General features: G+C 45.5%; 1 protein-coding gene across 1 annotated transcript in view; it reads left to right on the forward strand.

The window, feature by feature from the left end:
* The window catches only part of TLL2 (tolloid like 2), a 96,353-nt gene that overhangs the window by 15,386 nt on the left and 63,212 nt on the right, over positions 1 to 17,755 (forward strand). Inside the window, exon 2 of the mRNA XM_070431862.1 lies at positions 1,632 to 1,742. Within this exon, the coding sequence (XP_070287963.1) occupies positions 1,632 to 1,742 (111 nt within the window). The remainder of the gene's footprint in view (positions 1 to 1,631; positions 1,743 to 17,755) is intronic.

Here is a 17,755-nt window from a genome sequence, read left to right on the forward strand (position 1 = left end):
CCCTCTCGCAGTCTGGGACCCCTCGGGAGATAACGACCTGCTGGCTTAGGCCTGCTCCCGGGTGGCAGAGAGCACGCCCAATCCCTAGGTGCAGCCCCTGGTCGGGCTCAGAGCAGGGCCGATTGGGGAGTTGGGGCGCCGTCCTCTGTCATGCACAGAGCAGGGCGGATCAGGAGGTTGCTGAAGCCTGGCTAGCTCAAAGCAGGTTTCTGGGGTTTTGTTTAGCTTCTATATTTGTAACAATGTTTCAAACTGCAAGCTCAGAGGCCGGCAGTGGCAGGCGGGGAACGTTGGAGTCCTCCGTCATGAAGCAAGCAAGCCTCATGTTCGCTTCCAGCTGCCTGGCTGCCGGCCGTCATCTTGGCTGGCAGTTAATTTGCATATCGCCCTGATTAGCCAATGGGCAGGGTAGCAGAGGTACGGCTAATTACCATGTTTCTCTTTTATTAAATCGGACTAGAGGCCCGGTGCACAGGTGGGGTCCCTAAGGGCCTTCTGGCTTCCAGCTGGGGCCTTCCTACTGGCCGCCAGCTGCCGGTCGGGGCCTGCTGGACAAGGGTAGGGACCACGGGAGGTTGGTCAGTCACGGGAGGTTGGCTGTGGGAGCGCACTGACCACCAGGGGGCAGCTCCTGCATTGAGGGTCTTCCCCCTGGTGGTCAGTGCTCATCATAGCGACTGGTCATTCCGGCGTTCTGGTTGCTTAGGCTTTTGTATATAAAGATAAAGGTTTTTATCAGGAAAAGGGGGACGTACACTGAGTGGCCAGATTATTATGACCGGCCAGATTATTATGACCACCCCATCAGTACTTCACTGACACTTCCAAAAATACTGAATATTGAAAACTTCCTAAGCAAATACTCTCAAGGTTTTATTATTATTATTATTTGCATAACTAATTCACTTCATTGTACTGATGGGGTGGTCATAATAATCTGGCCTCTCAGTGTATATAATACTTTCAACAATAAAGATTTTTTTTAGAGTTTTTATATTTCTCATTCATGCTACATATTAGCCATCCCACTGCTCCACATGATCTTTACTCCAGAACCCAGAATGATAGAGTCACCCCCATCTGGAACATGGCTTGTCTTCTAGAAAAGGGAAAAGAGGACACGGAGAATCAGGTACTAGCTCTCTAATCTTCCTCCCGTGCTTAATTAGTCAGCAGGTAAAGTGACTCATCCTGACATCAGTGCGGCAGGGAAGTATAACCTTCCCCCAGGGAAGGACAGCAAATATTGTGAACAATAGTGTTATTTATCGCATTATGATTTGTCATGTGTATCCTGGGGACTCTGAAGAAGAGAGAAACAGCTGTCCTTACTATGGTGGTTTTTCCCAGAGTAGCCTACAGCTAGAGAAAGACAGGTGACCTTCCAAATTACCTTACAGACCTAGGCCTTTGATCTTTATGACAGTTGGCCCCAGCCCTGTGGCTTTAATGCACAGAATTATTATTTGTCTTTTCTTCTTCTCTACCAGCCCTGTGTCAGGATAAAATTGGATTGGCTGGACTGTCTTTTCTAGGGTTTGCTATCCAACACCCAATGCCTTCTGGGACATTAGTAAATCCATTTCTTGACCTCCAGGTTAAATTGACCCACTTATGTTTTTTTCTCTCAGCTGTCTTTTGGGGAGACATCGCCCTAGATGAAGAAGACCTGAAGTTATTTCAGATCGACAAGACCCAAGACTGGATCAAACAGTCAGTGGAGAAAACGGGACATCGAACAGGTAAGTCCTGTATTGTCGCCCTGCCCTGACTTGCCCTGCCCCAGAAGGAGGGGTCAGGGACTCACCAGGAGTAGATGTGGGTCACACGTCATCAGTGTTTGACCTGTCAGGCCAGTGCCCACTTGTCTGTGGAGAACCAAGGCTGTGGAGCTGGAGCCACCAAGTGTGCTGATCCTGTTAAGAAAATCTCACCTGCCTGTTCAGACTTGACTTAGTGGGTTCAGACTTGAGCTCAGTGTAGGTTCTCAGGACTCGGGCCTTGGGGTCCGTCACTCCCAACTGGAGAGGATTCTGGACGGGATGCATTTAAGGCATGTGTGATGCTCATGATTAGCACTGGCAATGTTTGCCCATGGCTGACACTTGGCTGACAACCCAGGCGGAAGTTCCCTGGGGCCAGGAAACATGGGTGGGCTTCGGACTTGGATTTCTGTCTTCCACTCTCCCTCCTTACCTCCATCTCAGGGTGAATAGGAATGGGACTGATCTTTTGAGTGCTCCCCACCTTCCAGCCCATTTTGCTCAGATACCCCAGCTCTGTGGAATCACCTTCCCAGAAGCAGTCTGGGGGGCTGAACTGTGGGGCTGATGGGCTGGTGTGGCTGACGATGGCTTATTTGGTGACAAAAACTCACGCGTACCTGATGCTACACTGTCTCTGCTACCCAAGACCCCCTGAGACCCTTTCCTGCCACCCTCTTTTCCTTTTTGCTCAAGGCTTTTAGAAATTATTGTAGTAAGAACACAACATGAGATTTGCTTTCTTAACAAATCTTAAGTGTACAAACAGTATTAGAAACTTTATTTTTTTCAGCAACATACACAACCTTAATTGAGCTCTAATGGAAGGAAGCATCTTTTCATAATTCTACCACTCCCACTAGCATAGTCTTACCCAGCTTCTTACCTGGAGGCCTAGTGAGGTTGACACGATTGCAATCTTTGTGTGGTTTAAATTATTTTTAACCTTTTTCCATTTCTTAAAAATAGTGAAATTCATATATCCCAAACATCTAGAATAATAAAAGGGTAATATGCTATTTAGACCAGACGTCTTCCGGATGTCATTCCAAATGTCCTTCCTGATGAAGCCGGGCCGGAGGGAAGCCAGCCTGGGTCCTGGGTGCCTGCGGGCGGCCGGAGGAGGAAGCCTGGGTCCCACGTGCTGGAGGGAAGCCGGTGCTGGCAGCCAGGGGAAGGAAGGCCTACTCTTGCACGAATTTTCGTGCATCGGGCCTCTAGTACAATGTAATGAGCTTTTACATACGTCCATGTAACCACCACCCAGACCAAGGTATGGAACATTTCCTGAACTCCTTATGACCCCTTCCATTGCTGCCCTTCCCACAGCAGCCACTAGTCTGACCTCTGAACTGCAGATTCCTTTTACCTGCATAAAGGAATCATGTGGTATGTGTAGTTTTGTGTTTCTTTTTCACTCAGCTTTATGCTGCGACATTCCCCCACATGGTTGAGTAAAGCAGTAGTTGGTTCTCTTTCATTGTCGTGCGGTAGTCTGTTGTATGAAAGTACCCTAGTGTATTTGTTCTTCTGTTCACAGACATTTGGACAGTTCAGTTTTCGGCTATGATAAATAAAGCTGCTGCTGGCATTTCTGTATGTGTCTTTTGGTGGACACAAGCCCTCACTTTTATTGGGCATAGAACCAGGAGCAGAATTGCTGGGTCAAAGATGCTGCATACGTTAAGCTTGGGTAGCTACTGTCCAATAGATTTCCAAAGTGGTTGTACCAGTTTACACTCTGCATGGGTACATATTGATTTGGAAAGCAGGAGGGGTGACCATGTAGGATCCAATGAGGCCTCTTGAGTCTTGGTCTTTCTGGCTTGGGGACCTGCCTCACTCCCAGGGCTAGCACAGCAGTCAGTTGACATCCATCACCATCCTGGAATGCTCAGGGTTGCCCCTATCAACCTTACCCTCATGGAATGCTCAGGGTTGCCCCTATTACCCTTATGCTGTTCCTGGGGAACCTGCCACGGGACAGCATAGGGGCCAGGCTTGGCCAATGTGAGATACCTCAGAGAGGGGCCTGGAGTGGCTAGCCCCCATGCCAGCTGCATTCCCAGCTGTCCTGAAGGTTGCCTGGGGATGCTGCCGTAAAGGGAAGCCTAGCAACCCTGCCTTCATCTCCTTCATGGCAATGCCCTAGTGGTTTTCACCTTTTTTCATCTCATGGCACACATAAACTAATCACTCAAAGTCTGCGACACACCAAAAGTTTTATTATATTTTGTGTTGATCCAACAAAAAGATTGGTATAATTTTCATTCTTTTACACTGGATGGCTGTTGTCATTTTTTTTTATTTGACAATCTGAAGGAAAAGAGGGCAGTGCCCCTGACTAAGTAGTCAGGCATTGCAAGTTTTAAAATTCTTGCAGCACACTGATTGAAAATCGCTGCACTAGCCCAATGCCAACATGATCAACCTTGTGGTCTAAGAACTTGAGAGCCTGTCTTCTCTTTTCTTCTCCCCCATGAGCTGAGAGAGGGCAGAGTCTATGTCTTATTAAGCTTTGGATCCCCAAAGCTCCCTGCACCTAGAAGGTACTGGCCAATATTGGCTGAGGAGGGAGAAGGAGCAGGTAGACAGAACCATCTCCCAGGGGCCTAAGAGGTGAAGAGCTTCAGCAGGGCTTTGCTTCCAGAAGGGTGGTTAAAGCACTGGCCACAGTCATGGGCTATTGGGTCAGACTGCCTGGGTTTGAATCCTTGAGCTGGACCTTAGTTTCTTCATTTGTCAAATGAGAATGGTTATGTTCTGAGGACAAAAGGAAAGAATATGTGTGAAATGCTTAGCATGGTGTCTGGCACTTAATAAATGCTCAATAATATCAGTTCCCCTTCTCCTCCTCTTCCTCTTCCTCCTCCTCCTCCTTCTCTTCCTCTTTCTCCTTCTCCTTCTCCTTCTACTTCGTCGTCGTCGTCGTCGTAGTTGTTGTATTTGCAGAAAGACTACTGACCTGGGAAGGTTTAAAGTGGAGAATGGGAATATTGGGGGCTTGGGCCAGAAGCCTCTGAAACATGTACCTACCTGGTGTTTCTTCCTTCCTAAGCTTGATATCTATATATCTATATATCTATATATCTATATATCTATATATCTATATATCTATATCTATATATCTATATATCTATACTGATGAGATAGAGATAGAGACAAGACAAGAGAGAGAGAGAGAGAGAGAGAGAGGTAGAGGGAGAGTTTTTTCCCCCAGTGTGTTTTTCTGATAAGGTAATTTTTATCCTGATTATTTTTCTCCGAGGGCCAAAAGTACTTTGCATCTATCTAGAATAGTTATTTTCAGAATGGGAATATTTTTATTATTTTTGCTGATTAAACTAATACTGCCAGTTGGGCTTAAAAAAAAAAAAAAAAAAAGCCCAGTTCAAAATTGTAGAAAGTACCAATCCCCTGTTATCCTAGCCCCAGGGATCGCCATCACTCTCTGTTTGCTGGACTCCTTCCCTCCCTAGATTCGGGCCATGTGCATAGAGATCTTTTTAAAATACAAAAGGGATTTTTTTTCACCACCTCTTGTGTAATCTGTGTCTTTCATTTAACACACCTGATGGACATCTTGGGAGGAACATTGGGGTCTATTGCGTCTAATGCACAACTCAGCCACAGTTTACCAAGCTGATCCCGTGAAGATGGGCATGGAGGCCGTTTCCTTTATTTTTCTGCAATGTTTTCTTCCTATTAGAAACTACTACTGTGAACAATATTGTGCATAAATCTTTAAACATTTGCTTTGATTTAAAATAAATAAATTAAAAAGGAACCACACCTTTACCCCCCTACTTTGTACTTCCAGACGTTTGAAAGGATGTATTCTTAGGTATAGGTTATCTCATTTCAAAGCTTTGCTAAGTTCCCTTGTTTATTTGTTTGTGTGTCTTGGTGGGGCTCAGAGGTGAATCCTGCAGGGGGATGAGATGCAGTATGCCCCCAGAGGCCTCCTTTCCTGGTTCATTTTGTGAACTTGGAGCTGCTCTCCTGGCTGCAGAATGAAACAATGCCATTGTGTTAGAAGTGACCAAGTTGGCCTCGTTTCCTAGAAGAGCCCAATGTCCAGAACTCAGTAGCAGAACCCAGGTTTCCCACCTCCCAGGCTGTGTCCTCCCCTGTACCAACCCTCCCCTATGTTGTCAGTTAGAAAGAATGGAGAACAACAGAGGTGCATGTAGGCATTCCTTTGCCATCACTGGAAAGTAGGCTGGATTCGCCCTGGACCAAGGGGTGAGCAAAGACCTTGTACCCAGGTTGGCAGCCCAGGCAACTAATACAAGCATGCTCCTCAAAAACCTTCAGTGGCCCCCTATCACTTACCAGAAATATTCCTTAGTCTGACCCCCAAGGCTCTCCATGCTTTGTCCATAGCCTGTATATCCAGCTCCCTTCCCTCTCCTCATCCTCCAGCAAACACAGTGACACTTTGTATAAGCCCTGAGCGCCCTCCCTTCCAGCTTCTGTTCCAGCTTTGCCCTCTGCTCCAAGTCCCCATTCTACAGAAAAAGAAATGAAGGCCCAGAGAAAGCCAGTGACCCACTCAGGGCCCTACAACTGCTGTTTTCAAGACACCTCTTTATTCAGCACAGCTGCTGGCTTTGAGGCGGCCTGGATTGACACTGCTGTTAAAATCAGCCTCATTTTGTGCTTGGAATTTCCCCCAATTTTCGAACAAGCCAGTTCCCCTGCATGGGAGCTGCCAGAAAAAGAGGCAGCAGCATTTTGGATGTACGAGGGCAAGGAGGCAAGAGTGCATTCTTGGGGGAGAGAAAGTCCTTCTGTGTGCATTTTACTTGCAGTGAGAAGAATAAGCGTTCTGGGCAGGCATTGGCCAGGCTGTTCTATGAATGGGGCCCTTGAATTAACATTGCAGAGTTTCCTAAAGCTGCTAATCGGATTAGCTGTGTAGTGAAGGAAGTACTTAGCGGGACACACACACAGATACACACGCAAGCACCCCCCCCCCCCCCCCCCCACGCCGAGTCCTCTTCGAAGTGATGGTGCAGATCCTGACAGCCCCACTGCTGAGCTCTGACACCTTCTCCTCTAGCCACACAGATGTGGAGGAAAGGCCTGGTTGATGTTTGGGACTTTGTGCATGTTTGTCTCTTCCCTGAAGAGTCCAGAAGACCATGTTGAACACTCCCATCTTTGCAAATGTCTGGAAACCTGGGGAGGAAATTTCATCCCGCAGTTACGCCATCCGGATAATGGATCTGATTTCTTGACCTTTGTAATGAGGACTCTGGAAGGGGAAATGGTTTTAATTACTTATTGGCTCTGATGGAAGCTGATGTTTCCCGCCTTGTCTATTCTGAGCCACTGGGCCATGTCCATCTCTATTTAAGAAACCAACCTTGCTCTAAATCCTCATTTCCTAAACTCTTGCCATCAGTTTCGGGCGTCTGCATAAGGCCAACTGTGTGGGCATCCAAATTCAAAATGACACATTAGCAGGAGAGAGTCATGGATATAAGTTTGGATAACTTCCTTCCCCTCTCTGGGCCTCGTCTCTGAGTGACGAGGCCCCTTCCTTCTGGCAGACCCTTTCTGCTCCTAGAGTTCCTCTTCCTAGTCTAGTTATGACTTGGAGTGGCACAGGCTACCAGCACGTGGTCTCAGTGTTCCCATCTGAATAGAGGGCTGCATGAAACCACAAAAGGCTAATGCATACCCATGAGATACCCACATGTCCCACACAGGTCCTGGGCTCTGCCTTTCAAGATTTGAGGGCCTAAAAAAGAACCAACATGTCTCTGCTCTCGACACATTGTTTTAAAATTAAATTCATTGGGGTGACATCTATATATAAAAGCCTAAGCGACTGTTATGACCGGTTCACCGAATGACCAGTTGACCGGTCGCTATGATGCGCACTGACCACGAGGGGGTAGACACTCAACACAGGAGTGTCGGGACAGCCCTTGGGCTGGGCAAGCCCAGATTTGTAGGGAGTGTCTGGAAAGGGCATTTCCGGGCCCTTTGTACAGATCCCCAGATGGAACTGTGGTCCTTAGGTTTCCCCCATTTCCAAGCCGGAGAGGGAGTGCCAGCGTTCCTGTTCGCCCCTCCAGGGCTCGTTTCTGCCCTTCCCTTCAAAGACCCTTGGAGGGGCCCTCAGCTGATGACTTTGTTTCACCCCTGCCCCAACCATGTTGCTTTGGCTCCCACAGTTTAGAACTTGATCTTTTTTTTTTTTTTTTTAATCTTTTAATTGTCAATTTTTATTATAAAAATTTTCAGACATAAACAAAAGTAGTATGGACACCCACATAATCATCCCAGATTCAATGGCTTTCAAGATATTGACAGTCTTTTTTCATCTGTCCTCCCTCTTTTTTTTTTTTTTTTTTTGTTGCTGAGATGTTGGAAGGCAAATCACAGACTTCATGTCATTTCACTCCTACATGCTCAATACAGGGGTCAGCAAAAGTAGGTTTATAGTTGTGAGTACACGAAACAGAGTTTATTCTTGTATTATTATTTTATTTAATGATTATATTTATTTATATTATTTGTCTTATTATTGTTGTTATTGTTTCTTTTTTTAAATAATTTTTATTTCTTGAAGTATTACAAAGAGTATTACATATGTCTCCTTCCCCCCCCCCCCCCTTGACATTCCCCCGGCCCCTACCCCCCATTGTCTTGTGTCCATTGGTTATTCTTATATGCATGCATATAAGTCCTTAGGTTGATCTCTTAATCCCCCCCCAAACCCTCCCCAGGCTTCCCACTGTAGTTTGACAGTCTGTTCAATGTTGCTCTGCCTCTGCATCTACCCCGGTTCATCAGTCTATACTGGTCCCCATTATCTGTCCCAACCTCACTGAGTAGTCCCAACCTCACCGGGGCCATCTTGGCCTCACCGGGGCTATTTCAACCTCACCGGGGCTGTCCCTACCTCACCGGGGCCGTTTCAACCTCACCGGGCTGTCCCGACCTCACCGGGGCCATTTCAACCTCACCAGGGCTAGAACTTGATCTTATGCTGAACTCCTACTGTGCACTGCCCTACGCTCTTCCTTTGTGTCCTGTCCACAGCTCTGTGGCCTTCTGACACCAACTTCATGACTGGAGTCACTTTCCTTCCCTCTTTCCTTCCTTCAAGTAACAGATGCTAACTGGGGACTTCTGTGCTCAGCACCAAGGATACAGCAGTGTCTATTTTTCTTCTGCCATTGAGGTGATGGAGTTTTAATGATGGGATTGATAGTGGTCAGGCTTTGAGAGTACCGGAGGAATGGGGCAGGCTGGAGGGGTGGGACCTGGGATCAAATGCCCCCTCTCAGAGGAGGTGTGGTCAATGGGCAGAACTCACCCCTGGAGAGAAGTCCACAAGTGACAGCTGCCATGCAGGCAGGGTTGGGGTTGAGGGCCAGCCTAGGGCATAGGGCCTGATAGAAAGCAGAGCAGGGCCATGGGGAGGCAGCAATGTTCATGTGAGCTCAGAGACCCTGACAAATAGCATCAGAGAGGCTTTGCCTAGAACTCACAGAAAATTCCAGTTCTGTGCCGAGGTACGGACCCCTGGTTCTTCTGGGAAGAGGGTATGAGGGAGAATAACATGCCAGAAGCTTGGCCTGAGAGAATAAGATAGGGATAAGCATCAGAAATTGAGCAGAACACCACAGATCAAAATCAGGCCCAAAGATATGCTGCTGAAACCCTCAAGTGTTGATCCCAAACTTTTTCAACTCCCCCAACTGAGCACAGGGCCGGTGAGCCCACAGCAGCAGTTGGCAGCTGGGAGACGAGTGGGAAGGGCCTGGCAGTCATTCCGCCCATAAAGTTTTCAATTTAGTAAGATGATTTGAGATGATAAAGAGGCATCTGATAAAGTGCACATCTGTTCTTTGGGAAGGAAAAAAGAATGCAACATAAGGATTCTATCATCTCATTCCCTGGGGCCTCATTCAGAGGCTGACTTATACCTTGGATGGAAGCCAGAGTTCATTGTGAACTTGAAGTGCTGGGAAAAGAAAATTCACCTTTTGGTTGATTTTTATTGTGACTACATTGGTCAGAATGTGGAGAAACTGGGCTGGGAGTCCACTTGGAGGCACAGTGGGGGCTGAGAACCAGGTCGGGGAGGGACAGTGACCACCTGTGGGCATCTATCCATCCATCCAGAGAGCCCTTATCCCAGGCCTCCTCATGGGCCATGAATCTGGGAGCCTGAGTCAAAATTGAGAGATTAGTTTGACAAACCAGGACAAACAAGAGCTTAGGACCTGACATTCTAGACAAGTTTCCTTCAGTTTCAAGGTACAGAATCCCACTCTGAATAGCTGAAGTAAAATCATTTATTTAGAAATATACTCTCATGGCCATCTAAGACAGAAGCAGAAGAGCTGGCCTCTTGGGGATTGAGCTAGAAATTGGAGAGAAAGGAACAAGGCTGACTTCTGTTCTCAGGGGCCATCGAGTGTCTTGTTTGTACTTTGCCTCTTCCTTTTGCACCTGACCCATCATGGCCAGCATGCCCAAGTCTATATCATGACCCCTCAATTCGAGATCCCCACTGAATGTCTATAGTACCTACTGATGTAGGGGTACCGTGGAAGTCCTAAGAGTGGAGAGATATCCAAGGAAATGAGCATAAAGTGAGCTGATCAGAGGGCTAACAACAGAGCCACCAGGAGGTAACAGGAGCAAACAGTGATAATGGAAGCAGGTGGTAGGTCTGTGCCTTTGTTCCAGAGAGCATGAGAGCTGAGCATGGGGAAAACTGAGGATCCAATCTTTGCCTCTCAGTTTTGGCCAACAAGAGGATCGTGCCTCACCTCACCTCCCCAAACATCATGTTTTGGTTCTTCTTAATCTGATTCTATTTTTGTTCTCCTTTAACTGTGTATGTATGTATTTATGTGTTTATGTGTTTATTTATTTATTTGTTTATTGAATGGTAGTATGTTTCCTGTTCTTAAAGTAAATGGTAATTGATTTCTAAAGCAAAATGAAATGAAATAAACCATACTTAAAGTCTTGTTATTTATGCAGCCCTCCAATCAGTCATTCTACATTAATGACCTAGACATGAAAAAAATTTCCCACCTTGACTTAAGAGAACCTGTAGTGGATCCTTTTTGACAAAATAAAGAATGATCTAGCCAACAAGTAATCACCTCCTAACATTTTTGAACTCAGCATTTGTAGTTTTCTTAAAGCTATGCACCTTTGCTCTGTGTTTCTTGGCCTCTCTGAGATGTTTGCATTTTGTTACAGCTGGGAATGGACCTTTGATTCAAATCCATTTACTACTCAAGTATTTTCTTATTGGGCACGATAGTGAACTAAATTGTTTTTGGACAAAACTAGTGCCACAGACTTTCAGAGTTACCCACTATATGGCAGACATTGGCCATGTCACTTTACCTAATGTGACCTCAGGTTCCTTATCTGTAAAATAGAGGGTTGGACTCTAGGCTTCCTGAGGGCCAAGAATGAGACTTCTTGGTTCTTTTACCAAAGATAAGGCATGAATGGATGGGGACGCACTGCTGAGTGGGGTCTGCTGCATGCAGGTCTGATTGGATAACAGTAGTTTTGGGCTTCTCCTTCATGGAACCTCGTGGAACTTTAGAACAGTCTGCTCCAATTGCATCTAACCCGAGACCTTCCAGAGACCCTCCAGTGGGGTCGCATAGGTGTTGGCAAAAATGTGACTGTAGCCTCCCTGTGTCTTATCTTAGAAAACAGCAGTAAACAACAATGGGCTGAAGGGAGGAGGTTAAGAAAGATCAGCCTGCCTCCCACAGCAGAGCCACGTGAGGGACGGAGACACTGCACACCCGTGACAAGTGAGCTGGACTGGGAAAGCCAGTGACGCAGCTTGAGGGGTGGCAGATGGCCCTGCTAGTGTGAGTTTGGATGAGGTTCCCCGCTGCCATCATGCTGACCTGTGGCTGGTGTATAGGACAAAGTCACGTATTCTGAGGTTGTTTACACAACATCTGCAGGTCATTATTTCTGTGGTTTCCAAGGAAGTCCAGAGAGAGAAGGTTATGATGGTGGTGGAGTTGCCAGTGGAATCTCATCCTGAGTTCTGGTCATCTTATTTCTCTTTGGTGTCCTTCAGTGAGCCCGCATGCTCTAAACAGCGAGAGAAGAGCCTCAGCTGGCCTTGACATTGAACCTCTGATCTTTGCCCAGCCCATGTCCTGTTCCTACTGCCTCTTGCTTTCTGCTTCCCAGGTTCTCCATTACCCTCAAGCATCCCCTGCAACTTGGCTGCCATTGCCCAGGGAATTTCTTCCATCCCCCTAGACATTGGCACCCCCTAGAGCAGTGGTTCTCAACCTTCCTAATGCCGTGACCCTTTAATACAGTTCCTCATGCTGTGGTGACCCCCAACCATAAAATTATTTTTGTTGCTACTTCATAACTGTAATTTTGCTACTGTTGAATCGTAATGTAAATATCTGATATGCAGGATGTATTTTCATTATTCACGACCCACAGGTTGAGAACCGCTGCCCAAGAGGCATGACTTTTCCATTTACTCTGCAGCCCAAAGGTCCTAAGGGGTCAGCCCATGAGCCAAATCTGGTCTGCAGATGGGTTTTGCTTGTTTTGTAGTGTTTAAAGAATTTTAATTTACTGCCAACATTTAAAAATCAGGTTTCTCATAAATATCCAGAATTCTGGCTTCTCTTGAAGAATTGGAAGATCTGACCATGTGGGTCCAGCAACCCCACATGGCAACAATCAACGGAGTTGCATGATGATGGGTTGAAATCGGGAGGAGCAGGTGCTCTGCTATTTGCCACAGACCCCACTACTCCCTATCTACCTCCCCCATCCAACCTCTTTCACTCTGATGTATTACGTGCCTGGCCCCCCAACCTTAGGCATTTGCGTTTGCATATTGGGCCATTGAGGAGGAGACACCATCCTTGGACCCCCATTCAGGTCCCATGACACTGGCCAGGGCCACTTCTCTCATCTCCTTTAAGGGGAGAGGATCCTAGAGCTTCAGCTATTGCCTGGTAGTCTGGAAAAAGTTCCTTCCCTGGAACGTCTTTTCTTCTTTTCCATGAACTTTCAGTTTCTGGCACCTGCTTGCAACACAGCAGGTCATGTGTCGGGCCCTGGATGATACAGGGGAAAAACACAGAGAAGTCAAACAGGACACTCGGTGTCTTGCAGGGGTGATTAATGGCCCAGCATGTGTGTTGGCATCAGAACAGTTTCTTTCTGGCCCAGTGCATCAGTGGGTTAGAACCATTAATGGGCATTAACCACTCAGAAACAAAGAGCCCATTACATTTCACTGGCATATGCCACCACCCAAAAAACATTAGTTACCTTAGCCTCTAGTTACCTGTGCTATCTCTTAAAGGTGAAGACATTGCTCTGCACTTCTTGAACCAAGTGGAATTCTGTCCTGAAAGGTCAGAGACAGGTCATGAAGCTCCGTGCTGTTCTTTCTGCTTCTCTCCTCTAGTTCTCTGGAGAGGGTTTGGGGTGGCCTTTTCCTTTCTTTCATTTCCTGAGTTCTATGCTACTGTTTCTGTGACCCAACTTATGGGGTTTGCCCTTTGAGATATTTGTACACCTTTACTAGTCATTTGGCATCTGTGCAAAGGCCACGTGATAAAATTCTTCTAGGATTTTCTATGAAGACACACATGTGCTTTACCTTGTTAAGTCTCCGTTTCCTCATCTGTAAAATGGAGATAACAGTAATAATACCCTGCCCCACACAGGTGCAGTGAGAATTAGCTGAGATAATATATGCAAGCATTAGCCAATTCAATTCAGTCCAATTAAAATGGATGTATTTGTTAGCATCTGCTGTGAATGCCACACGGTAGAGATAGAGAGGTGTTGTCTCAGTCCTTAAGGAGTGGTCTTGTGGGGACAACAGATTGGTTTACAAATAATTGTACTGTGGGCATGGTATGACCAGGGCTAGGAGCTCCTTGAGAGTGGAAACTGTGTCTGATCTGTTTTTCTGTCCCTGGCACCTGGTACAGTGCCTGGCACAGAGAGATGCCCCATAGAAGCTTGTTGAATGAAGGACTGAGTGAACTAATGGCCATGAGGGAGATGAAAATGAAGCAGAGAGGAGGGGGATGGCTTCATGCAAAAGGCTGAGTTTAGAATTTGAGTCACGATTGCATTAAACCCATAACTTCATTTGGGGAAGCTGACCTGAAGAATAATCATTAGTAAGATTATGGCTACAATGTGCCAGGCACTCTTTTAGGTGTGCTCACAAACTGAAGAGTTAGAGTCCTAGTATGTCGATTTTTACGGATGAGGAAACTAAAGCTCAAAGAAATGAAATATCCTGACAAAGACCACTTAGATAGAAAAAGCTGTGCAAAAGCTGGGCAATTTGGTTCCCTTCTGTGTTCTGTTCCTGCCTGACACCTTCCCACCCCCACTTGTTGTAGCCTTTCATGTCCTTCAATGCCAGTTCCAGAAAGCCCTCCTCGACTTCCAGGTTGGGAGTGGGATTTCCTTCATCTGATTGCTCTCACTGTTCCTTGTGCCTCATGGCTCCTGTGGGTGGGTTAGTGTCTGGGTCACAGCCGTGTCTCCCACACAGTCTATTGTGGAATTAACATGATTCAAGGCAGGTGGTGAGAGCTATCCAGAAGTGGGATCCTTAGGTCAGTGGTTCTCAACCTTGGCTGCACATTAGAATCACCTAGGAATCTTTTTAAAATCCTGATTTCTGGGCCTCATCCTCCAGAAATTCTGTTTCTTTGTTATGGGGTGGGGCCACAACATTAGTAACAAAGAAACAGAATTTCTGGAGGATGAGGCCCAGAAATCAGGATTTTAAAAAGATTCCCAGGTGATTCTAATGTGCAGCCAAGGTTGAGAACCACTGCCTTAGGTGGTTCTGAGGTTATCCAATGGTTCTGAGCTCAGCTGGAAGTGAAGGGGCCAATCAGCTCCACTTTCCCAGGAATAACAGGATGACTACACATAATCTAGTCACTCGTATATCTTTAGTTAACTTTTAATAGTTATTTGATATCTCAAATTGTTATGGGTGAGCACTATTTGGAACCAGGTTTAAGGAAATCCATGCCTGGGTATAGTGGATGCTTTTCTCCCACTGACTGCCATTGACTTTCAATGGATTCTCAGCCTAAACTTGGTTTTGTTAAGTCTATTTTAAGGATAACTTGAACTTTTTACTTGAATTGGGATGGTTCAGGTATAAAATGTCTTGTCTCTGTGGCTTATTGTTTCACCCTAATCTGCTCCTTCAGACTTCAGAGCAGTTTTAGAGTCAATAGTGATAACAATAATGCTAATAGCTAACTCAATGAGTGCTGATTATGGGCCATTGTTCTATATCTTGAATGTATTATATCTCTTCATTGGCATAAGAACTCTAAAAGGTGAATGCCCTTAACCCCATTTTATGGATGAAAAAACCAAAACACAGAGAGGGTAAGTGCCGAGGTGTGGACTCCTTATTTTTCTCTTTCCATGGCCAGAGCAGAAAAAAAAGGTTGGGCCACAACATTCCATCTGTGTAAACACAACTATGTTTCTTTCCCATCGGCTAACGGTTTCCCCAGCAACCGTGTGTGTGTGTGTGTGTGTGTGTGTGTGTACGCGCGCTTGCGTGCACATACACTACAAACTGCAGAGCACATGTTTTTAGACAAAGTGTATGTTGTAATCTAGTTCTTCTTTTTGAAAATCTTTTTACTTCCCGATTTTAAAAAGTAATATATTGAATAAAATTTGGAGATTTTGGTAAGTATATGAGAAAATAAAATTAATGCAAAAATCACCAACCAGAGATAATCACAATGGACATTGTGGGTATTTCCATCCAATGTTTTTTCTTTTTCTTTTGTTTTTGTAGATTTTTTTAAAAAGATGGATTCAGACTCTAGTCTATTGGAATCACACTGGGTACTACTTTTTAACCTGTTTTTTTTTTTTTTTTATTTATTTATACTATGAACATGTTTCCCATTTAGGAAACTCTTTTCTAAAACAGTTTAAAAGGTTACACAGTGTTCCATTATATCATAATTCATGTTACCACTCCCCCCTTGGGTGTGGTTGTCAGTCTTTGTTATAAAAAATGTGGAGATGAACATCCGTTGTCTTCATTGCCAATCAATTCCTTAGTACAGAAACATAGAAGTCATGTTCTTGGGTGAAAATCATATTGCCTCTTTTAAAAGACTTTGGTACATCTTGCGAAATACCTCATAACATGTTATCAATTGATATTGCTCCTCCACCAGCAGTGTACAAGGATTCCCATTTTGTTACACAATCGCCAATATTAAATCACTTCATTAACAGAAACTGGCAAAAATCATTTAACTCTTTTCCCCTTCCCTTCTGTAGCATTTGAAATTTGGCAGAGATATAACAATTACTTGGCACCGAATTACTTAGGATTACACATTGATTACTATCGTGGTTGCCTGGTTCGTTCCTGAATCATTAAGAGTCATGTCATTTTTTTTCCCTAATGGATAACTGAAACCTCAGCTGAGCCTGTATGTCTTGAAGGTAGTTTTCTGACCGAGGTGTACAGATATTTCATTCATTGACCTTGCCTGGAATGCTCGCTTGGACCATACCTGCAGGTATAGGGTTGAGGGGCAGGGGTTATGAGCATGGATTCTGGAGTCAGAAGGGTCCACCTTAGAATGCAAGTTTAGTCTTTTACCAGCTGGATGACCTCGGACAACTTATTCACGAGCCTCAGTTTTATCTTCTGTAAAAGAGGAACGATGCTTACTCATGGGGTTGCTGTGCATTTACATCTGACCAAAGGGCATGGCAAGTTGAGATTGCTTAAGCCATGGTTGTGAGGATGAGGCTGCAGGAGCTGGTGCGGCTCAGTCAGCCCTAGCTCCAGCCATATCAGACTGTTTTCCTTCTTGAGGACTTTTTATTTGCTTCCCCCTCCCTAGAAGACTCTTCCCAAATGAATGTCCCCCTTTCATCATGCAGGTCTCCGTTGTGAGCTCGCACCCGCCGTTGCTCTTTCAAAAGCTCTGTTTTAATTTCTCCAAAGTGCTTAATCCCTCCATAAAATGATCTGTTTATTGTTGATTTTCATTCCCTCCATGGAACCGTGAAGGCACCATGAAGGTAAGCCCTGCCTGTTCTGCCTTAGGGAACCCAACACAGTACTGCCCCAAGCAGGCCCTCAGCCAATATGTATTGAATGAATGGACTGGTAATAAAGCCATTTTTAGGATCTTTACTGGAGATTACTTTTTCTTTTTCATAGAGTAAAGCATAGCAGTTTCATGCTAGATTTACCTCTGATGGGCCAGGGCTGTATGTATTAAAAAGTCAGTGTTAACCTAAAAATAAAAAGTCTGAATGAGAAGCAACAAATGTTTATTTGAGATCAAAGAATTGTAATTTGGGAAGAACAGATTCAGGCAAAAACCCAAATAGTGTTCCCCCAATACAGGAGAGGAGCTCAGGGTCCCGAGGGAAGGAAGGAAGATGGGTACGTTATTTCATTGGTGCTGGATGAGGTGAGGTTAGGTTTGTACCTCATGGACTGGCTTAAGATTTGGTCATCTGGAAAAAGGCTAGATTTGTACTTCATTGACTGGTTAGAGATTTGATTATTGGTGAAGTCCACTTCCATCAGTCCTTACAAACAAGGTATTCTCATTCCAGCTGACTTCTTGGAATGTTGGCGGTTTTGTCCAGTTTGGAAGATAAGGAAGAGGAAGATGTGCAGGGTAGCTCCTCTGAAATGGCTACTCCTGCCCTGTTTTAACATGTCATCGTTCACATCAGGAAACAGGAGCGCAAAGGTTGCCCAGGCAGGGTTACTTTAGCATGCAATGTATACGGCAGGCTTTGACACCAGACTGATCTGGAAAGAATCTCAACCTCCCCACCCAATGGCTATGTGCCCCCAGTGATATTGGTGCTGCTGAGAGCCTCAGTTACCCTGCACGTAAAATGGGGATATACCTGTTATGCCCAGATTTCAAGATCCCCAAGAA

The sequence above is a fragment of the Myotis yumanensis genome, unplaced genomic scaffold (assembly GCF_028538775.1).
Source record: "Myotis yumanensis isolate MYYU_CA2020_CCGP unplaced genomic scaffold, mMyoYum1.0.hap1 SCAF_13, whole genome shotgun sequence".
NCBI lineage: Eukaryota > Metazoa > Chordata > Mammalia > Chiroptera > Vespertilionidae > Myotis > Myotis yumanensis.